Source organism: Cervus canadensis, chromosome 16 (genome assembly GCF_019320065.1).
Source record: "Cervus canadensis isolate Bull #8, Minnesota chromosome 16, ASM1932006v1, whole genome shotgun sequence".
Classification (NCBI taxonomy): domain Eukaryota; kingdom Metazoa; phylum Chordata; class Mammalia; order Artiodactyla; family Cervidae; genus Cervus; species Cervus canadensis.
This window is the reverse complement of record NC_057401.1, coordinates 55,232,410-55,255,651: the sequence shown is the minus strand read 5'-3', so window position 1 is coordinate 55,255,651 and position 23,242 is coordinate 55,232,410. Positions and strand designations below refer to the sequence as shown.

Genomic DNA, 23,242 nt, shown 5'->3' with positions numbered 1-23,242 from the left:
AAGAGGACAATACTGCTCCCCACTCCAGGACTGTGAGTATTAAAAGTGTGCATTTAGAACAGTGCCTTGCGTGTCCTGAGTGCTGCATAGGTTTTAGCTATGACTGTGTCTTCATTCGAAAAAGTGCCTCCTTCTCAGCCACTCATTATTTGCTGTTGCAATCGCTATACACTGGCTTCTTAATGAGCACTTTTTTGTTGTTTTATTTAAAAAAAATTTTAATTAGCATAATTACTTTATTGTGATGACTTTTGCAGTACATCAACGTGCATGGGCCTCAGGTACACATGTGTCCCCTCCCCCTGGAACCGCCCATCCCACCCCTCTAGGCTGTCACAGAGCACTGGCTTTGGGTTCCCTTCATCATCCTTTGAACTCCCACTGGTGATCTGTTTACAAATGGTGTGTATATGTTTCAGTGCTATTTGCTTACATCATCCCACCCGCTCCTTCCCCTACTATATCCAAAACGTCTGTGTCTCCTTCGCTGCCATGCAAGTCGCATCATCAGTACTATATTTCTAGATATCATCCACTCATGCATGCCAAGTCACTTTAGTTGTGCCTAACTCTTTGCAACCCTATGGACTGTAGCCCACCAGGCTCCTCTGTTCATGAGATTTTGTCCAGGCACGAATACTGGAGTGGGTGGCTATTTCCTCCTCCAGGCAATCTTCCCTGACCCAGGGATCGAACCTGCAACTCCTGCATTGAAGGCTGATTCTTTACCTCTGAGCCACCCGGGAAGCCCTCCAGACTCCATATGTATGTGTTAATATACGATATTTGTCTTTCTCTTCCTGACTGACTTCACTCTGTATGACAGGCTCTAGGTTCGTCCACCTCATTAGAACTGCCTCAAATGCGTTCCTTTTTATAGCTGAGTAATATTCCACTGTGTACTTGTACTACAACTTCCTTATCCATTAGCTGAGCACTCTGGATTGCAGTGGATTTAGAAGCTGTGTTCGTTAGAAGCTTGAAGCTGTGCTAAAGGTAAACTGCTCAGATTTAGCACCTGGACTTTCGCATCTTGGTGTCTCAGCAGTAAACACTGACCACATACCGAATGGGCAGCCTCTGAAGAAGGGGAGTCTCTCGCTTGAGACGTTTTCCCAACGTTCTCTTCTTTAGTCCTACCGTATCAGCTGCACACGTGTATGGTGATGACTCCATGCTGTTCACGAGGTTGATCCGTGCATCCCCAGGTGTGAGGCCATCCATCACCCCCTGTGCAGCCCAGGCCAGGTGCTGCCCCGCAGGAACGCGCAGGGGACACCCTCCCCGCGGGCAGCCTGGCGAGGGTAGCACCTGGCATTGGTTCCCTCTATCTTTCCAAGTGACTGTGGCTGTTTATAATTTTAACAAGTTTCTTCAGTGTGCCCATAAAGCCACAAAATGAATGCAGTCTTTGCTGAATTGAGTTAATCAGAAAAACAAAGTCCGCCCCATGCTAGGGTAGAAAGCCTCAGTTCTTAGAAAAGGCAGATATTTTTCAAAAGTACAACTTCAGGCATAACGGCAACAGAAGTGTTTCTAAAAACAGTGGCGGATCAAGAAGTGCTTTTCAATGTAAAGGTTATAGTACCCATCAAAGTCACTGTTGACGACGGTGGCCCATCTTTGATTCCTACTCAAGGCAAATGGTTTATTCTCCCTCTTCTCTTGTGGGAGGGAAGCAGTCGGCTGGTTACCTGCCTGCTATACCTTAGTTCTTCAGGGGATAAAGAAAGAGGCCTTTCAACCGAACGTTTTTGGATAAGGGCTGCTCACTCAGCAAACACAGCAAGCAGGCTCCTCTGGGCTCCCTTGTCCTACCCGTGGTCTTGCTTTCCAGACCTGTGATTGAAAGGAGCACACCGGCGTCCAGCCGTCTGCTCTCTGACCTTCCTTTCTTTTTTTTGACCTTCCTTTCTTTTCCCGCTTTCTAAGTCAGCGAAGCTCCTCAGTCCTGCCCCGCAGCTCAGCTCTCAGAACCTGCCCAGCACGGTCCGGTGCCTCTGGTTCTGACATGTTCAGAGTGAGGGCAGGTGTGGCATGGACCCAGCTTCTGCAGAGCCCAGAGGCCTGGTACCCAGGAGCTGTCTTCTCTCTGCTTTGCCTGGCTTTTCACACTTAAAGTTTGCCTTTTCAAATATATCTTTCCAGTTGAACTTCTTGGCATGCTTTTGTTTTAACCTTTTTATTTATTTTTGGCCGTGCTGGGTTCCCCTTGCTTTTGCACAGGCTTTCTCCAGTTGTGGCAAGCAGGGGCCATCCTTCGTTGCCAAGTGCCCAGGTTTCTCACTGCAGTGGCTCCTCTTGTCGCAGAGAACAGGCTCTCGGGCGCTTGGGCTTCAGTCATTGCTGCACGTGGGCTTAGTCGTTGTGACTCCAGAGCCCAGGTTCAGTAGTTGTGGCACATGGGCTTAGTTGCCCCAAGACAAGTGGGATCTTCCTGCCCCAGGGATGGAAGCCACGTCTCCTGCGTTGGCAGGTGGACTCAGCCACTGCACCACCAGGGAAGTCTGAGTTTCTTGACACCGTAACTGTCCATTGCATCTCACATGTGTCACAGTCAAGGAAGACTTCCAAAAGTTATTTTCAAGTCAAAAACCAGTGTGTGATCACATTACTAATGAGGAAAGGGTTAACCTCCCTGGAAAAAAAAAAAACTAAGCATTTCTTTCCTGAAGAAAATGTTGGCTATGGTAAGCTGCTGCTTTGGGAAAAGTTTTTTCTCATAGATTTCTTTTTGTTTTCTTTTTCCTTTTTCCCCCTTCTTTCTCTTGGCAGGGGGAGGGTGCTGAGAAACAGCAGTTTTGCCATCTTAGCCGCTTCTCAGTTCTCGCAGATTTTTTTCACCCAGATGTGCAAGAGACTCACAGCGGTCCTCTTGGAAACCCAGCAGCAGGTTTTGTGATGGCTTGTCCTGTGAACTTGGCCTTGGGGTTGGGGTGAGCAAGGGGCCTGGTGGTCACGTGGTTGGGATGGCCGCTGATAAGCCCAAGCCTCCAGCCTCCACCGAGTGGCCCAGGGAGCAAGCAGCTGGGTGGGTAAGAAGGTGGGTAATGCACATCCTGGGGGGGTTGTTCTGGCTACCAGCGTGGCCTGTCTCTTGTAACCACAGCCACTGATGGAGCCATGCCTTCCAATCCCCTTTAGCTGAGGAACCACTCTCTGCTCTATGTGAATCTCCCGCAGAACCGCAAGACCCTTAGTGCAGTTTCTGAGTGCCCACGCTGTCCTGGACTGGAGGATGTGACTTTTGAGGGTTGTACACTCTGCCCTGAGGGGAGGTGGCTTTTATTAGCCCGAATCCTCCCTCCTTCCGAAGTGCTCTCAGAAAGTTGGTCCAACACCCCCCTGCAGCCAGTCTGAGGTACTGGAAGCAGATTAACTTGCAGCGAGGGCTACACCATCTTTGCGTGAGTCATCAAGAGCCCCTCTTCCTCTGGCGGAGCCTGGCCCACAGCTCACTTGGGAGCTGGTCATTCGAGCCAGGTGTAGGCTGTTGTCTCACAAGCCGTGCATTCTTGGAATACAAACACACCTCGTTACAGAGCTCCAGGGAGGGGCTGCGGGAGCCCAAGAGGCAGGTGAGAAGCCCCCAGCCATGGCTCCGCTTCAGTTACTGTCCTTGCCTGGATTCAGGCGAAGGAAAATAGTAAAACATGGTTTCTCCAGAAAACATAAAAAAAAGTCAGTTCCATTCTGTGTGGTGGTGGTTGAAGGTTCGCGTGCCTGCAGCACAGAGGGTAAAGAATCTCCCTGCAGTGCAAGAGTCCTGGGTGCGGTCCCTGGGACGCGACGAGTGTTTCTTCCTTTTGGGTGAAGCACAGCAGCTTATTCATTTTCGGTCATTGAGAGAATTCAGGCAAAGTGATTCTGGTTTGATTCTGCTAACTGTGTGTGCATTTGGGTTGTTGGAGTTCCCCTGGCCGCCTTTTCAGAGGGACACAGGTGGTCTTGGAGGAGGCATTTCATTATAAAATATCCACAGGCCCATGCTCCAATTAAGACCGTTTTACTACCAGGCTTTTTAATCACCACGTGTAATTTTTTTTAAGGTGGAAAACAGAAGTAGTGGGGGAAAATATCTTCTGATGAGAATGTCACAAGAGTTACTGTATGCCATGGGGATTGAGATTTTCATAAATTACAATCCTACACTGCGTTTGGTAAGGAGCCCATGATGCAAGTCTATAAAATATATAGATGTGAAAAAGATAAGGTGAAAACTTTCACAAAACATGGTTGAAAAGGAAAAGTAAATTTCTAAATTAGATAAATGGAATGGTAACTCCTTCAACATAGTCATGAAATTATGTCACTAGGGGTAGAAATAAACAGGTAAATAAAGACCTGTTAATGATGTAAAATATATATATAATTATGTATAATATATAGCCTAAACTTTTTCTTACTAGGAGTTTACTCCTACTTACTAGGAGTTCTACTTGAAAGGCTATAATGACTTGCACTGATACTTCAAAATATTTAAGTCTTTCATACAAAAAAAGTTTGTTTTTTTCAATTAACAAGCCTGGTTTTAAAGACAAGCTTTGGAATAAGTTTAAAACATTCAAACGTGAACACTGAGACAGAAATTCACGGTTGTCTCTTCTCTGGACTAGAAAATGTCCATTTAATCCTTCTCTTATAAATTCATGCAGGCAATTCGTATGGGAAAACTCAGCTTATTCTTAGGGGCAGTGCTGAAAAGATACAATTTTTTTTTTTTTTACGATAATTCTAGCACTCTTTGAAAATATTCTTCTGATACTAGATTTTGTTACTAAGTTCCCTAAAGCCTTTGAAAAAGAATTTTGACTCAGTATGCAGTTCTTTGTCAGAACAGGCTTGATTTTCATTTCTCAGGCCCTGTCAAGGGCACAGATGTTTCCAATAGTTTTGATTACTGCGCAAGGGGCTGGAACTCCGAGCCAGAAAGAGCGTCCAGCTTCATCCCTCTGGGCCACCCCGTCCTCTCTTCTCACCCTGCCCCCACGACAGAACCCCCAGCAGTCTGAGAAATCCCCTGCAGTGGGGAAGGAGGCCGGCACAGGCTGGTGATGAAGGGGCAGTGTCTGAAGTTGAGCTTCCCAGGGCCGAGCCGGGGTGGTGACGCGCCGGGACCATGCGGCAGGCCGGGTGGATGTCCTGGGAGAGCTCGGCCAAAGGAAAGGGCTGTAGGAAGTGTGGGCTGGGGGTGCCCGGCGAGCTGGGCTCCTCACCACCGCTTGTCCATGGGTCACGTTTCCCTGGGATGGGAAACATTCCTCCTTTTTGTTACAGGGATTAACCGCTTCCATAACATGGGTCTTTTTGTGGGTTTTTTTTTTTTTTTACGAGGGAAATTCTTCTCCACGCTGGGCCTCTGCCCTTAACCTTGTAACATCAGCCCCTTCAGTTCTCAGAGAAGCAGGAAAGAATCAGCGTGGTTTTTCCAAAGAAAAGTTTGTGAACTTTTAGAAGGGGGGGGGTCAGTTACTGGTGGAAATTGTCCTTTGCCGCCTAGCAAAGAAAGTTCCTTTTGTCGACATTTAAGCTTTATTTTGGACGAGTTTTGTTTTGTTTTGCTTTCTGGGGTTGTCTAGTGGACATGTGTTTCTTATTCTAACTATCCGAACTTGCTCTGGAAAGAAAGGCTTGGTTGGAGCAGGAGGGCAGCGGGAGCACGGAGCACAGCAGAGCCGGCGGGCGGCCGCGGTCTCTGCAGGGCCGCGAGCCTGGGCGGGGGGCACGGCTCCCAGCTCTGCCAGGGCCGAAGGGGACGTGTCTTTCCGCCCGCCGCAGCCCCCGCCCATCGTCTTGTTCTCGTGTGCCGATGCCTAAAGGGTGCAGAAAACCGGGCACACATCACCCACTGAACACAGGCAGACTTCCCTCCCGAAGCCACAGAGGAAAAGCCCATGTTTTGTTTTGCTTTGCAAACAGTGCCTTCATTTATAGAGCAAACCTGTTTTCCCGTTTTCATTCCAGCAAGTGTGTGACCACTTACTGGATGCAGAGCCCGGCCCGGGCTCTTCGGCAGCTTGCCCTTAGAAGCCGAGCGCCGGCCCTCGGCCCCGGGGTCTCAGCAGTGCCTCAGACGGGCATGGGCGTGCCCTCACACATGGGGAAAGCAACACAGACCTGCCTCCTGGTGCCAAGGGCAGACACACACTCACACACGGGGCATGGGAGGGTCACAGGAGAGCGACACAGACCTGCTTCCTCGTGCTGAGGGCAGACACAGACATGCAACCCAAGACACGGCTCATGTCAGGATGGAGGCAGCATGATTTGTTTAAGGAGAAAGTTGCTAAGGATGGTAGACACATCTGAGGAGCGACTTCTCAGAGGGACTTGACAGGGACTTAGATGAGACAAGCTGGGCAGGTAGGGCTCAAAGTGGAAGGGACCGTGGACACAGGGCAGCCAGACCTGCCTCCGAAGGGGGACACGGCTGCTCGGGCTGTTAGGCACGCGGGGAGCCATGGAGCGTGCTTGGGGAGTGGGCTGGGACCCCGTGACAGGAGCTTTGAATCTTCTGCTAAGGAATGTATGTCTAAGACTCTTGAATAGGAGGACAGCGTGTCTGAGCATCTGGAAGCAGTGTTCAGGTAGTTTGCGAGGAGAGCCTGGATCAGGCGGCCCCTCAGGAGACCAGTGCAGAAATCCAAGTGAAGTGAGCCATGTGGGCGTGCAGAGGGAGGGGGCAGTCAGACAGACACCCCAGAGTCTGACAGCGTTTGGAGGGTGAAGGCGCGCGACTGACTGTGGTACCCGGAAGGCAGCCTGGGATGCGACACGGATGCGGAGGGGGCGAGTCCTGAGTCATGTCCCAGACTCACTGCTCTGCAGGGACAGGGGACGCACCATGGGGGGTGTGGTGTGGACCCCACGTAGGGATGGGGGACACATGGGGGAGCCTGAGCCTGGGGCGGCCAGACTGGAGGGCACCGCCCAAACATGGGGCGCTGGTCACGAGACTCTTAACATAGGAGGGGCAGTGCTGAGCATGCAGGTGAGCTGTCCCCAGGGAGCGTGCGGTCTGGGGCAGGAAGACAGCCCACACTCGTGAGAGGCCCTGCGCCTTGTTTCCGGAGCAGAGATCATGGAGTTTGTGGGTGGGCTTCAGGGGGCCAAAGACTTAAGAGGAGTTTGGCCAGAAAACGGGAGTGAGCTGAGAGGAGAAGGGAAGGAAGAAGGGAAAGGCCTCTCAGGCCACAAGCCAGGCGGCACGTAAGCCGGTGTCCACGCGGCGTGTGGAGGGTCGGGGAGGTGCCATGGGGGCTGGGGAGGGCTCTGAGGGTTTTGGAGACAAGACGTGTCTCAGGGTCCAAGGCTCCCTGCTCTGCAGGGACCTCCCAGTCCAGGCGCCCAGGAGCCTGCCGTCTCCAGGCCACTCCACGCTCACCAGGCTGGGCTGGACTCCGTCTCGTTTATCACCGTGTCTCATAACAACCCCTCCAAAAAGCCTGTGAGCAGAGTTTGTGCTCATCTGTGCTGTGCCGTTCGCTAAGTCAGCTCAGTCGTGTCCGACTCTGTGCGACCCCATGGACTGGAGCCCGCCAGGCTCCTCTGTCCATGGGATTCTCCAGGCAAGAATACTGGAGTGGGTTGCCACGCCCTCCTTCAGGGGATCTTCCTGACCCAGGAATCGAACCTGTGTCTCTTACATCTCCTGTATTGGCAGGTGGGTTCTTTACCACTAGCGTCACCTGGGGACCCCTTCACCCTAAGCTTAAAAATGAGGATGTTGACCTGTAAACAAACAGAGGTTTGAACTGTGTGGGTCCACTTACAATAGGTGCGTTTCTTTCCAATAAATACATACATGTGCTATAAATGTATTTTCTCTTCCTCATCTTAATAACGTTTTCTTATTTTCTAGCTTTATTGTCAGAATACAGCACACAAGGCACATGGCACGCAAAATATGAGTTAGTCAGCTGTTCTTGTTATTGGTGAGGCTTCTGGCCAACAGTAGGCCTCTAGTTTGGGGTTAGGCAAAAGTTATGCACAGGTTTTTTTGACTGCGCAGGGGGTCGGTACCCCCAACCCCCACGTTGTTCAAGAGTCACCTGTCCCTGGTGCTCTTTGAGGAGGGGAATATGTCTCAGGCAAATATTCGGACACTCATATGAAAAATCTTGAGGTTCTGACAGTGTAACACACTGGAAAATATGTTAGAATGTGGGGAAATAAAAAAAACCAACAACTGTTCCCTTGGTTTGGAAACGAGGTGAATTCAGGGACAGGAAACTTGAGGGCCCCCACTCAGCCAGCGTCCTGCGCCCTGACGCAGCTGGGCGTGGGCGCCAGCCTCACCTGCTGCAGGCCCGTGGCGGGGGCGCGCTGGCTGACCTGTGCCCTGTCCTCCCCAGCTGTCCGGCGGCTGCGAGCTGACCGTGGTGATCCACGACTTCACGGCCTGCAATAGCGCCGAGCTCACCATCCGCCGCGGCCAGACGGTGGAAGTCTTGGAGCGGCCCCACGACAAGCCCGACTGGTGCCTGGTGCGGACCACCGACCGGTCGCCCGCGGCCGAGGGCCTGGTCCCCTGCGGTTCCCTGTGCATCGCCCACTCCAGGAGCAGCATGGAGATGGAGGGCATCTTCAACCACAAAGGTAGGCGTTCGCGGGCACCATGACGTCCTCCCGGAAATGACAGCGCGGCTTCCGGCCGCACTTCCTGCAGCCGCGTAAGAGGTGTGATCCCTGCTGGTCACTGGCGCCCCGGCCCTTCATCACTGCGTCCCTGGGCCTTTTTAATCCATCGGGGGCTGTGGATGTCACTTGTCACTCGGAAATAACGGTGCATCCATCGCCTCGGTTCCCCAGACCACGTTGTGAGATCCCAGGTTCGAGAAGGGGGAGGGGGCCATTCTCTTGGAAGCCAGCGTCATTCATAAACAGAGCAGACAGAAACGCAGTGTTCTCCAGGTGGTGTGGGAAAGAGGTGGGAGGGGTGGGACCGCGTTCAGCGTCTCCCTAATCGGGTTTTCACATTGTGGGTTACTTTGTTTGTGTTAAATACTAGACGGTCGAGTGTGCAGGCCCTGGAAGCATAACCGTGCCATCTTTATAGCCTGGTTAAGTGTCTCGGGGCATCTGAGACATCCCCCCGCCAACTTCCCTGCCTGGAGAGGGAACACAGCTGGACCCCAAGAGGGAGGCAAGCTGAGTTGGGCAGGGCTCATGTCAGGGTTCTGAAGCTCTGACAAGATGGCTTGTGAAAGAAATGGTTTTCCACTGAAATAGCAGGGTATTTGAACAAAACAGCGTTTGACATTGCCTGCGGACTTTGTTTAGACACAGGCAGCTGTCACGAGGCCGCTTTTCCACATGTGTCGGGACAGGTCAGTAATGGCCTCCTAGCAAGTCTGTTTATCTAAACACTCAGTGTGGTCACTGCTGGACTGATGTGACTCGGAATGGGGCCTGTCTGCACTGAGCTGGAGCAGAGTGCACACTGGACTGTAAGACTTAAAATGAAAAAAGAATGCACAATTATTTTATAGTCATTACATGCTGATATGGCGATCTATTTTATATGGTGAATTAAAGAAAATATACTATTAAAATTAATTCCACCTGTTTCTTCTTACTACTAAATGATGGCTGCTAGAGAATTTCAACTTAATGTGCGGCGTGCACTATGTCTGCTCGATAGTGTTGCTTAATCTCTCATCTTAGGAGCTGATAGGAGATTTTTAAGAGTCTTTCAGAAACACTGGTCTTCAGTTTCTAGAAAAATTCATCATGGGTAGTTTCTGTGCTGTGAACCACTTTATATCAGTCTCTCTTTTCTGCAGTATAGATTTGGGGTTCTGCAGTTTGTTCACCCTTCCTGAGAGAGCATCACAGTACTCCTCATGTTCCAGTTCTTTCCTGTTAGCATTGGAACGTCCCAGCTGCTCCCTCCGTTTGTCAGCTGTGCCCACTCTACCTTCACCCTGACGCGTCCTGGAGACAGTCCTCCGGCCCCTGAGGGTTAGACACGGCGGTGAGCTAACTGGAGCTGCACAGGAAACAGCTCCTGACCGGCTCACCTTGGGGGTGAGCCTCAACCGTGCTCAGATCCCTCGGGGCCTAAATGTGACTTTATCATCACCTCAGTACCCAGCTGGAAGAATCAGGCTGTGATGTCTCTAGGGATCCGAAGAGAGAGGCAGAGAATTCTCAGATTTGGCCCAAAGCCAAGGTGTCTGCTTTCATTTCTGGCCAAGCTGCCTGTGAGGCAGCTTTGGGCCCGCCCTGCCGTGATGCCCGGTTCGGGCGGCATTGGGCCCCCCCTGCTGTGTTACCGGGTTCGGGTGACATTGGGCCCACCCCGCTGTGTTACTGGGTTTGGGCTGAACTGGGCCCGCCCTGCCATGTTACCGGGTGACATTGGGCCCGCCCCACTGTGTTACTGGGTTCGGGCGGCATTGGGCCCGCCCTGCCGTGTTACCAGGTTCGGGTGGCGTCGGGCCCGCCCTGCCGTGGTCCCTGAGCTCTGAGTTCAGGCAGTGGCCTGTGCTGGGCTACCCATTAGTGTTTCTGGGGTTGCATGACGTATTTAAAGTCTTTGAGTCTGAGTTGAAAATAAAATAAAGTCAAACTCTTTTTTCAAGTGCATCTATTATGTCCAAAGGAACCCTGGTGAACTTAAGCTACAAATAACATTGGCTCTGAAAGACTTATTTTCACCTGTACCTTTCCTGTGGTGTGTTCTTTACTTCCCAGTGTTCACAATTGCAGGCTAGCCGGGCAGAAAAACCGTGTATTTATCACACTTGACTTTGTCCTGAAAACCTCCTGTGGAGGTTGGGTTTGTGCTGGTTTTCTGGTTTAACTCCATTCTGTCCCCTGAGCCTTTTCTGTGATACTCTGTGTCTTTCCAGCCCCTGAGATTGACTCCTGCTTTTCACAAACCCTCTTTTTTACTAAGAACGTGTTTCTTTGTTGAGTAAAACTGGTTGTGAACTAATGGTCATTTAGCAGATTGGAGCTCAGAACCTGATCCATTTCTTCCTTCTGTCTGGATTTTTTATTTTTCCTGCCGTGTAGGGAAACTTGAGGTTGTCTGTTCCTGTGCAGTGTTAGGACTTGGGCGGCCAATGGGGAGGGAAGAGCCTGCCTTAGGCTCTTTGACAAGACTCTGCCAGAGCCTCCTGTCCACATTCAGGTCTGGGAAATCAGGCAGTGACCAGGGCCTCCATCTAGGAGAAGAGTCTTCAGCAAGTAGTCAGGGCACCAGGGCCAAGGATCGAAAAGAGCTGCAGGGACTACAGGACAAGAGGCCACTGCCCCCTTGGAGGCCCCACAGCTGCCCTCCTCGCTCTGTATGCTGGGCTGGGGGCGCTTGTTACTCACAGGTGTCAGCATCTGTTCTGCACCCTTCTCATTGTGAGAGCCCAGCTGGGCTTGAGGGACCTCCCAGCCCTGCCCCTGCCCCCGCCCCCGCAGGGTGGAGTTGAGTGTGGCCCCTCCTCCCACATAGCTGGACGTCTAGCACTCTCCCGGTCTCCTCTTGGCGAGATCACACAGGCAGGCTATGCTTTCTTGTAGTCATGTACAGATGTGAGACTTGGATCGTAGAGAAGGCTGAGCACCAAAAAATTGATGCTTTCTAATTGTGGTGCTGGAGAAGATTCTTGAGAGTCCCTTGAACATCAGAGAGATCAAACCAGTCCATCCTAAGGGAAATCAACCCTGACTACTCATTGGAAGGACTGAAGCTGAAGCTCTAATATTTTGGCCACCTAATGTGAAAAGCTGACTCATTGGAAAAGACCCTGTTGCTGGGAAAGACAGAGGGCAGGCTGAAGTGGGGTGACAGAAGGGTGAGAGGGTTGGATGGCATCACTGACTCAATGGACATGAGTTTGAGCAAGCTCCGAGAGATAAGGAAGGACAGGGAAGCCTTGTGTGCCGCAGTCCATGAAGTTGCAGAGTCGGCATGACTGAGCGACTGAACAGCAGTTTGTCGCTGCTGCTGCTGCTGCTGCGAAGTCGCTGCAGTCATGTCTGACTCTGTGCGACCCCACAGACGGCAGCCCACCAGGCTCCCCGTCCCTGGGAGTCTCCAGGCAAGAACACTGGAGTGGGTTGCCATTTCCTTCTCCAAAGCATGAAAGCAAAAACTGAAAGTGAAGTCGCTCAGTCGTGTCTGACTTCTAGCAACCCCACGGACTGCAGCCTACCAGGCTCCTCCGTCCATGGGATTTTCCAGGCAAGAGTACTGGAGTGGGTTGCCATTGCCTCCTCCGTGAAATGTGCTGGACGATGAGAATCCCTGGTAGCTTAGGGCTTCCCTGGTGGCTCAGCTGGTAAAGAATCCGCCTGCAATGTGGGAGACCTGGGTTGGGAAGATCCCCTGGAGAAGGGAACAGCTACCCACCCCAGTATTCTGGCCTGGAGAATTGCATGGACTGTATGGTCCATGGGGTCACAAAGAGTCAGACACGGCTGAGCAGCTTGCACTTCACTCACAGGCCCCTTGTACCACACTGTGTGTCCCCGGGGTGATGTGGGGGAGAACAGAATTAACTGATCTGAATGAACAATGAGAATAATTGTACAATTTGTTCTTCAAGGAGATACTTTTGTGTGTCTGCAACTAGACTCCAGTGTGCACATTATTCGTGGGAAAGGCCCGGACAGGCGAACTGCCGTGAGCAGTGTTTGCCGACGGGCGGCCCTGGAGTCACGTTCTCGTCTCGCCCCGGCCACCACCCCCCGTCATGACCTCTCAGGCCCAGATGTTGCCCAGACAGCAGCCACTCTGAGCAGAGCGAGGCCTCAGCGAGTCCTTGTGCTCCTCCAGCCCCTGGGTCTGTGGTTCACACCCCCTCCCAGCCCGTCAGCAGCTCTGGGGCCTGGGCTCCCGGCGAGTCCACTGAGCCAGCCGCATTGAGACCCACTGGCCACCACCTCCCACCCTGTTTATGATCATTGATTGACTGCTGATACAGGGGTCCCAGCATTATCTCAGAAAATCTTAGAAAATCCTAGAAAACCCAGGGTTTTTTACCTGCCCCACTGTCTCAACAGGAGAGCTGTCACTGTTCTCTGTATTTACTTAGTCCTGGCCCGGGAAGTAAACAGGAATCTCAGAAATCTGTTTATATTCCCGACAAGGCGCGCCTGGGTGGGTCAGCTGGGATCTGCCTTCATGACCAAGCGCTGAGGGTGTGTGAGAACCCAGCGGGCATCCCCACGGCGGGGCAGGGCCCCGGCCTGGCAGCAGCGCCCAGGAGCAGTAAAGACAGGGTGGATGACGCCCAGGAGGGTTGTCTCGGTCAGGTTTCATCCATGTTTAGCCTGTGCCCGAATGTCCTTCCATGTTAAGGCTGACTCATACTCCACCATATGGAGAGGTGACGGCTTGTTATCCATTCATCTGTTGGTGGACACGGGGTTGCTTCCACCTTTGGGCCGTTGTGAATAGTGCTGCTCTGTCTTGGATGCTTTGGGAAGTATACCCAGATGTGGAATTGCTGGGTCATATGATGGTGCTGTTTTTTGATTTTTGAGTATGCTCACCACATTTTGTTGTTCTTCTTGTTTTAGTCTCTAAATCATGTCTGACTCTTTGCAACCCCATGGACTGTAGCCCACCAGGCTCCTCTGTCCATGGAATTTCCCAGGCAAGAATACTGGACTGGGTTGCCATTTCCTTTGCTAGGGCATCTTCCCAACCCAGGGACTGAACTCACATCTCCTGCATCGGCAGGCAGATTCTCTACCACTGAGCCACCAGGGAAGCCTCCACATTTTGTTGCTTTTATCTGAATTGTACCTGTGGTGCTGGAGAAGACCCTTCAGAGTCCCTTGGACTGCAAGGAGATCAAACCAGTCAATGCTAAAGGAAGTCAACCCTAAATATTCACTGGAAGGACTGGTGCTGAAGCTGAAGCTCCAATGCTTTGGCCACCTGATGCAAAGAGCCAGCTCATTGAAAAAGACCCTGATGCTGGGAAAGATTGAAGGCGGGAGGAGAAGGGGGTGACAAAGGATGAGATGGTTGAATGGCATCAGTGACTCAGCGGACATGACTTTGAGCAAACTCCAGGAGTTGGCGATGGACAGAGAAGCCTGGCGTGCTGCAGTCGGTAGGGTCACAAAGAGTCGGACACGACTGAGCGACTGAACAACAGCGGCAGGTGGCACCTTTCAGGCCTGTTCTCTTCGACCCATCGCCACCTCGTCTCCTCCCCACTAGGTCTCCCAGCCTCACTTCTCACCCTCTTATTTCAGCCAAAACATAAATCTGGTCGTACTGGGCTCCTGCTTAAATTTCTTCCGTGACTTGCTGTTGGTCACAGAATAAAATCCCAGTTTCCTAACACGTCCCACAGAGCCTTGCCCCTCACACTCGTGTGCACATGTACACACAGGCTGAGTGCACACGTACCCTCTTTCTCCCCTGGAGTGGGCCTCAAGTAACGGGGAGCGGGGGTTGGGTCTCAGTCCCTCACCCCTACCTGACATTCCTGTCCCTTCTCACCAAATGTAAAGCCCTTCAGGAAAAAAAAAATGAATGTATCCAGTGAGTCTGTGGAGGTGAGGGTGCCATTAGCAAGTATTTCAACATGAGGGCTAAGGTTAGGGTAACGTGAGAAGGTCTGCATGAGATGAACTCCGGGGGCCCCTGAGGACACACAGTGAACCGCGTGGGAGCTCACCGAAAGGACCTGAGAAGGCGCTGATAGGAACAGTGGGTGCAGTAATGGTGCGAAACTCACAGAGGTCACGGGGAACGCACAAGGAGCACAGGCTGCAGACAGCGGGCTTGATGAGGGGCAGGGAGCAGGGACCCTGAGTGCAGGTCACAGGGCCTTTACGAGGAGGCCTGTAACTTGTCGGGGGGTGGGGTCAGCATGGATCTTCACTGGCAAGTGAGAACGATTTGTCATGATCCACTTTGTCCAGTTCTGTCCTGTGTTTTTTCACTTTGAAGATACACAACCTTCCTTAGATAAACCCACGGGGCCACTACCCAAAGCTGTGAGAAAGGGACACACCATTGAGACCAGGGGTTACACTCAGAATCGCATGCAGTTTCTTAGAACAAATGAAGCAATGATGGATGGATGAATGAATGAATGAAGTGCCCAGATCCCGGGTCTGGAGGTTGTAAGTTCCACCTCTGATTCTCAGAGTAACCGCTGATACAGCCACTATGCAAGGATGAAATTGGGACACGTTTCCCTTAAGGCCCAAGTTGCAGGAGTGTCTGAGGCCCCCCGACCCTCCGTCCAGGGCTCGTCTCCTGACCTGGCCCCTTCCTTCAGCTCCCTGTCCACATCCGGGCCCTGGGAGGTCGTGGCTCTGCCCGCTTGCTGGTGGCGCCCACCAGTTCCCATGCCCCTCGGCCCTGTGCCATACAGGTGAGACCAGGTGACAGGACTCAGCAGAGGTTTGCAGGTGGCGGAAGAGGAGGACTCAGAGGCCCAGGCCTTGCCACCTGCATCCCCAGCCGGTCCTCATCATCTGGGTTTGGTGGGCCCGGCTCAGAGGGTATATATATTAAAGCGGTTCCCCTGCTCAGAATATAAGCAGTTGCTAAGATTTAGTCCTGAATATTCATTGGAAGGATGGATGCTGAAGCTGAAACTCCAGTACTTTGTCCACCTGATGCGAAGAACTGACACATTGGAAGAGACCCTGATGCTGGGAAAGATTGAAGGTGGGAGGAGAAGGGGACGACAGAGGGTGAGATGGCTGGATGGCATCACCGACTCGATGGACACAAGTTTGAGTAAACTCCGGGAGTTGGTGATGGACAGGGAGGCCTGGTGTGCTGCAGTCCATGGGGTCGCAAAGAGTCGGACACGACTGAGCAACTGAACTGAAGGTTCCTCACCCTGGTCCAGACTAGCTGCCCAATTCCCAGGACAGCCCACCTGGCCGAGAGACATCCCCTCCTGAGAGGAAGCCTGAACTCTGCTCACAGGGCCAAGGCCTCGTCCTTTGCTTCTTTGCCTTCACCAGAAATGTATGCAAGAAAAGATGGAGCTCTGGGACCCAGGCCTCTTAATGTTTCCCCAAGGATTTTGAGACAGCTGGGCTTACATTTGTTCAACCCAAATATCATCTTCCCTACATGGTGAAACCTGCTGCCTCAGGATGAATCCAGTCCACCACATATGACTGCTTATGACTTTTAGATGATCTCCACCTTTCAGGAAAGTGTAAGACAAGACATTATAAAAAGGCTTTCCCAGTAAGTCGCATCAGTCCTGCCTGACTCTTTGAGATGCTGTATATAGCCCGCCAGGCTCCTCAGTCCATGGGATTCTCCAGGCAGGAATACTAGAGTGGGTAGCCATTCGCATCTCTAGGGGATCTTCCTGACTCAGGGATTGAACCCTTATTTCATTATGTTTCCTGCATTAGCAGTTGGGTTCTTTACCACTAGTGCCACCTGGGAAGCCCCAAAAAGGCTTTAGTGATTTTAAAAATTTTAGTTGAGTCTGTTGTGGTTCTGCTGTATTTAGACATTTGCCTAGTGCCAGATTGTCCCTGTTCATCAGAAAACACAGCCACCCAGGCACACCGATGTATAGACATTCAAACCTGTATCTGCCCACACATCCTTTAAATACATATATATATACAATGGAGGGTCTATATAATTTTTTTTTAAATTAGCTTGAAAAGAGCACTTTTTGGTCTGTTTGAACAGCTGCTAATATAAATCCCTGTGGGAAGAAAAACTGAGGAACAGAGAATTGCCCTAAGAACAAAGACTTAGTCCCTCCTCTGAGCCCCAGGATGGATCCAGGGTGAGGGGATCGGCCCGAGACCTGTGATTAAGGCGCGTTTTCTCTGCAGCATGTAATTACGGAGCCACACAAGTGGCCATGACTGTGTTGAATGCTTCATGTTGGAGGTATTTTCGTGCTCCATCTTCACATTAGGGTGTTTATTAAAACAGGAAAAAGACCTAAGAAGGTATTGACACCATCTATATTAGATGATCACAAAATTATATATATAGCAAAGCCATAAACAATGAATCAGCAAGCCGTCTTCCCACAGACATCCATGACATGGTGTTTAGGGCAGGAGAAGTAGTCAGGGAGAAGAGATCACCAGGGAAAATTGTGTGTCTTGCTCAGGATGACTCAGGGCCAGGCAGGGCGGCTGCTTCCTGCCTCTCTGTGGATTCTGTTTTAACTGCCTCCCTTATGATATACACACATGTCGGACTTTGCCATTCGTTAGACAGGCTGGGGTTTCTCTTTTAAATGTGTTCACTCTAATTCGCATCTCCTGAAGCTATGAAAGGTTACAGGGAGATGATGTGCTTGGTGCACTGGTTTTCATTAAATATTTTGAAGATGAATAAACACTGTCTGTGGAGGGGGATACACATGTATGTTTCAGCCAGAGTTGGTGACACTTGTTTGCTCATAGTATTTACTAGGTCGCGACTCTGAGGACCCCTGATGAAACAGCACGTGCGCGCCAGTGGAGAAGTGTGTGCTGGGAAAACCGAAGTCTGTTTGACTTTGACCCCTGTGTTTCTTTCTCTGTCTTGAGAAGCGTGAGATGGTTTTGTGATTATTTTGTGTGCCTAAAGCTGAAACATTAACAGAATTTTGAAAGATTTGACTGTAGATCCTGATAGATAGGGTAAGGCTAAAATCTATGACCAAAAAAGCTATAATTGAAAAGCAGAGTGCATCACTTTGCTGACACAGTCAAAGCTATAGTCTTTCCAGTAGTCATGTATGGACGTGAGAGTAGGACCATGAAGGCTGAAGCACAAAAAAATTGAGGCTTTCGAATTACGGTGCTGGAAAAGACTCTTGAGAGTTCCTTGGACAGCAAGGAGATCAAACCAGTCAATCCAAAAGGAAATCGTCCTTGAATATCCATTGGAAGGACTGATGGTGAAGCTGAAGCTCCAGTACTTTGGCCACCTGATGCAAAGAGCCAGCTCATTGAAAAAGACTCTGATGCTGGGAAAGATTGAAGGTGGGAGGAGAAAAGGACGATAGAGAATGAGATGGTTGGATGGCATCACTGACTCAATGGACTTGAGTTTGAGCTCGCTCCAGGAGACAGTAATGGACAGGGAGGCCTGGCATGCTATAGTCCGTGGGGTCACAAATAGACACAACTTAGCAACTGAACCTGATAGTTAGCAACTTAGCAACCTGATAGTTGAGGTGCAAATGGCCTGGAGAAAGGAGAATACCTGCAAAGACCCAGGCTGAGTCTGTCACAGCAGGTCCTGATCTAATCTGATAGAAGCAGCGGTACCTGTGTCCGGAAAAATGTACATTGGTACAAAACTTTTACATGGCATTTCAGCAACCCCCACGTTCAGAACTTCGTTTCTAAATAAGGGAAGAAATATCAAATATTAAAACTTATTTTTAGATGTTTCACATGGTTCAAAAATAAAACTGAAAAAGTGTAAGTTGAGAAGTCTGGTTCCCACCGTCCCATCAGCCACGCATGGATCACCATTTGTGTTCGTTACTCGTTTCTGCTTCTGGTGAACAAGCCTTTGTTCACTGTTCACTCCTTGTTCCATTTTCCTACCTAAAAGGAAGCGGATTTTGCCTCAACTCTGTCACTCAGCCATACCTTTTGGGAGTGACTTTAGTACATAGAGGGGTGTCTGCCTCATCCACTTCCATGGATGGGAGAACTTCCCGTGTGCACGTGTCTTAGCTTAGTAACTTGTGCAAGGCTGAGCACCGTGGGCTGCCGCTGTTATAAACAGGGTCACAGAGGGTCACTGCTTGTAGATGTCTTCTCATTCATATGCAGGCCTGTCTATGACGAAATTCTCCAAGTGGGATTGTTGGGTTCAATGGTAAATGTATTCATGGAAAACAAACTGTTGAGGCAGAATCACTTGAATCACAAATTAGATCAGGGGCTTCCCTGGTGGCCTAGTGGCTCAGACTCTGTGTTCTCAGGGCAGTGGAGCTGGGTTTGATCCCTGCTAGATCCCACATAGTTGTGGCAACAACTATTTATAAGACCCAACACAGCCAAATAAATAATATTTTTTAAATAATTAAAAATAATCAGATCAGAAAAATATCACAGTAAACAGGATATTTAATGACATTTGTTTTATGTATTTTTTAAATCTTGGTCAGAATCGTGACATTTGCACTGAGTTCTAATTTTATCTTGCTGTTCTGTCTCAAAGTCGTGTCTGACTCTTTGCGACCCAAACGGACAGCAGCACACCAGGCCTTCCTGTCCATCACCAACTCCCAGAGCGTACTCAAATTCATGTCCATCGAGTCGGTGATGCCATCCAACCGTCTCATCCTCTGTCGTCCCCTTCTCCTCCTGCCGTCATTCTTTCCCAGCATCAGGGTCTTTTCCAATGAGTCGTTTCTTTGCCCATTGAGTCAGTTCAGGTGGCGAAAGTATCGGAGCTTCAGCATCAGTCCTTCCAATGAACACCCAGGACTGATCTCCTTTAGGATGGACTGGTTGGATCTCCTTGCAGTCCAAGGAACTCTCAAGAGTCTTCTCCAGCACCACAATTTTATCTCACCCAGTTAGAAACAAAAAGCCGCCCCCTTTGAGTAGGGCCCTCTTGAAAGTGGTAAATGACGTTGGACGTTTCCGTGGGACTCCTGTGAGGTGAGACTTGGGTGGAGGTTTTCTTTCCCACAGGGCTCTGCCCAGGAGTGTGCAGTGAACTGTTGACATAAATGCTGCCTCACCAGTGCCTGCGTTTTGTGCAGAGGGGTGCAGATGAGGAGTTCAACACTAACGGCAGAAATATGATAGTTTCCAAAGAGAGAGTGACGTCCCGTAGTGTGCGTCTGAAAGTAGCTGTTTGTGACTGTTGTGCCGTCCGTCCACGCCACACCGTCACCTGTGAGAAGGTGCTCTCCGTGATTCCCCGAATGGGCTTGGAAGTCTGCATACAGTCTCTGTACTTCCTGAAGGATTCAGTATCTAATCACAGACATTTCATAATGAATTTTGAAAAGTACTATGTTTTAAAATATTTATTCGCTGATGGTTTATTTATTTGGCTGCAGTGGGTGTTACTGTGGTTTGTGGGATCTAGTTCCCTGGACTGGGGATTGAATCCAGGCCCCCTGCATTAGAAGCACAGAATCTTAGCTATTGGACTGCCAGGGAAGTCCCTGAAAAATACAGTTTTTAAAACCCTGTCCAATGTAACTTTTTCCTTCTTTTCTGACACTCTGAAAGGATTTTGGAGGAGCGAGAGGAGTGTGGGAGGCCAGAGGTCAGTCAGAGAGTTCAAGAGGCTGACCTTTGAACTCCACCCCTCACAGCCAGCTCTGTCTGGAAGAAGGGCCCTGACCACCTTCCTGGTGCCCTCTGGATGAGTGGGGCTGCCCTGGCATCTCCTGACTTGCTTTGGTGCTGGGGCCTTCAAGGTGCATTGTAGGGTGGTCTCTGACCCAGTGGCTGGAGTATTTGGACAGCTTGACCATTCCGCAAGGCTGACCATTCATAGTGTTAGTCTCTCAGTCATGTCTGACTCTTTGTGACCCCAGGGTCTATAGCCCACCAGGCTCCTCTGTCCATGGGATTCTCCAGGCAAGAATACTGGAGTGGGTTGCCATTCCCTTCTCCAGGGGACCCTCCCGACCCAGGGATTGAACCTGGGTCTCCCACATTGCAGACAGATTCTTTAACCATCAGAGTCACCAGGGAAGCCCATTCTTCAAGGGCGTCATCATTTTCCAACAATTCTGGCCAGGCTCAGTGCAGCGGACCAAGCGTCTTTGTGTCTGAAGGGCCCTTTGAGATGTGTGAGATGCAATAAACAGGCTCCTTTGCCTGGCAGCTCCGGAATTCTGTGCTGCTCTCCTTGAAGCCTTGTGAGTTCAGGTGGATCCTTTCCCTCCCCCACCCCTTCTCCTGAGTCTGTAGAACTTTGAATTTACTAGCAGGAAAGAGTATTCACATTCTGTTCTTTGAGATAGATTAGCTTCCTCCAGTCTCAAAAATAATGAGTCCCAGATGATTATCAGATGGGGGAGACGCTGCCTCAGTTATCTCAGGCTGCCCTCACACAAACCACAGACGGCATGGCTTAGACAGCAGACGTTGATTTCTTCACAGTCCTGGAAGCTCTAGGTCCAAATGAAGGTGGGGGCAGGCTCGCTTTCCTCAGAGGCCTGCCTCCTTGGCGAGCAGACAGCCTCCTACTTGCTTGTCCTCATGTGATTCTCCCTGTGTGTGCACCCGGTGTCTCTGTGTGTCTAGATTTCCTGTTTTAATAAGGACCTCCATCATACTAGATTTAGACCCACCCTTACAGCTTCATTTTAACCTGGTCACTTTTTTAAAGACCCTGTCTCCAAATCTGGTTACATTCTGAAGTCCTGGGTGTTAGGACTTGAACTCAGGAGTTTGTGGGGGCCACAGTCAGCCTCACTGTGGAAAAGACCCTGATCCTGGGAAAGATCGAGGGCAGGGGGAGAAGGGGACGACAGAGGATGAGATGGTTGGATGGCATCACCGACTCATTGGACATGAGTTTGAACAAACCCCGGGAGATGGTAAAGAACAAGGAAGCCTGGCGTGCTGCAGTCCGTGGGATCGCAGAGTCGGGCACAACTGAGCAACTGAACAACAATAGTCAGCCTCCAGCAGATGGACGGGCGGCGCCTCCGAAGGCGGCAGTAGTGACGGGACGTGTGCGGGCGTGCCCTGGGCCAGGCACTGTGCTTCCCCCTGCATTTAATCCTCAGTATTATCTGATGGCAGTGTGTGCTGTTGTCATCCCCGTGTGATGACCGGAAGATGGACACAGAGACAATAACTTGACCCAGCTTAGACGGTAGCAAATGGGATTCGAAAAGGAGTGGTCAGCCTTCAGGGCTCAAGTTCCTAACCACCGCCCTGCTCTCCATTCAAGCTGGAAGGAGCCCGTGGTCTGGTGGGGAAGCTGTAGGCTCTGTAAGCAAACTGAGCTGCCCAGGGCCAGCCATCATTTGTGGAAGAGCTGATTCTAGAAGCCAGTCTCCCTTGCCCACCACACGCAAGACCTTTTGCCTCCCTGGGGCTGCACACGTTCCTAAGACGCACCCCACACACATGCACACCACCACCAGCAGCCGTTGGTTTCTCTGAGAAGGACCCATTGAAAATGGGTTCCGATTTGTCATCAGACAATAATTCCAATTGCTTTTCTACTGCCCGGAGAAGCCACCCTGATGGAAATCTGTCCTCCTTTCTTATCTTTATGCCCCTTTGCTCCTCTCCCACCTCCCTGCGTCAACCGTAGAACCTCACCCTCGATGGGGGATGTCATCCAGTGAAAAGAAGAACCAGTCACAAGAGTAAAAATGATTTTTTTTTTAATCAATCTACATCCAGAAGTAAGAGTTTACTGCTCCCTCCCCACCAAAAGAAAAAATCAGAATCTGACACTTTGCCTTTATTGGAAGAGCTTCCTGCCAAGGCTTCTATACTCCGTGACCTTCCCGGGGAGTTTTTCTGCAGAAGTGGGATAAGAAAGGTGCGCACCGGCTGTCGGGCTGGCGACGTTGCTCTCGTCTTTTCAAACAGTGTTGTTTCTGTTAGTGTTTTCGGGAACACTCTTGTGGGGTTAGCATCTCATATGGCCCTTCTGCACTTAATCCACACGCTGATGCAAACAGAGAAGGTCACATCGTGAATTAAAGTGGGAAAAAGCAGTCCTTGAATGTTGGTTTTGTTCGAGTAAAAGAGAAAAACTCACATCATCTGTGAAAAGATAGTAAGTGAAGCTATGAAAAGGAGCCTATCGAATTTTTGGCACCCAGATGAAGAGCCCCAATGCCTCCAATAAAGGTGCTTTTGTGGATCGGTGACTGCGCTAGAAAGGGCAGGAAATGCAGTGCTGAATGGGGCCCTCAGAGGCAGGGTCCGTCGTCCCGTCCAGAGCAGGAGGTGTTATCTGCGGGGTGGGAGACCGGACAAAACATTCTCTGAACAGGAGCATCTTTGTGCGAGGAACCTGAGAAACTGGACCCCGGCAGTGCAGCTGTGCGTGGGTGGGGAGGGGACCAGCGCTGCGGACTCCCTGCGCAGAAAGGAAGCCCCGGGCAGGGGGGAGCCCAGGGCCGGGAGGCAGGGCGGGACGCAGCCCGGAGTCCCCGGCCCCCCGGGAAGCGGTGGGGTGCTCAGAGGCGCTGCCTGCTTCTCCTGATGGTTGGTTTCAGGACTGGATGGAACATAGGCTACTGAAAACCTGTCAAGGGGCGTTGATGGTGTTTTTCGTCTCAAGAAAACACTGTTAATTTTAAGAAATTTTCAGTGAAATCCCTCA

At 50.8% G+C, this 23,242-nt stretch overlaps 1 protein-coding gene across 4 annotated transcripts in view; it reads left to right on the top strand.

Annotated features, from left to right (window-relative positions):
• TRIO (trio Rho guanine nucleotide exchange factor) overlaps positions 1–23,242 on the top strand; it is a 366,334-nt gene that overhangs the window by 274,918 nt on the left and 68,174 nt on the right. For all 4 annotated transcript variants that reach the window (XM_043488447.1, XM_043488443.1, XM_043488445.1 and 1 more), the window contains one exon: positions 8,355–8,598. In XM_043488447.1, the coding sequence (XP_043344382.1) occupies positions 8,355–8,598 (244 nt within the window). The remainder of the gene's footprint in view (positions 1–8,354; positions 8,599–23,242) is intronic.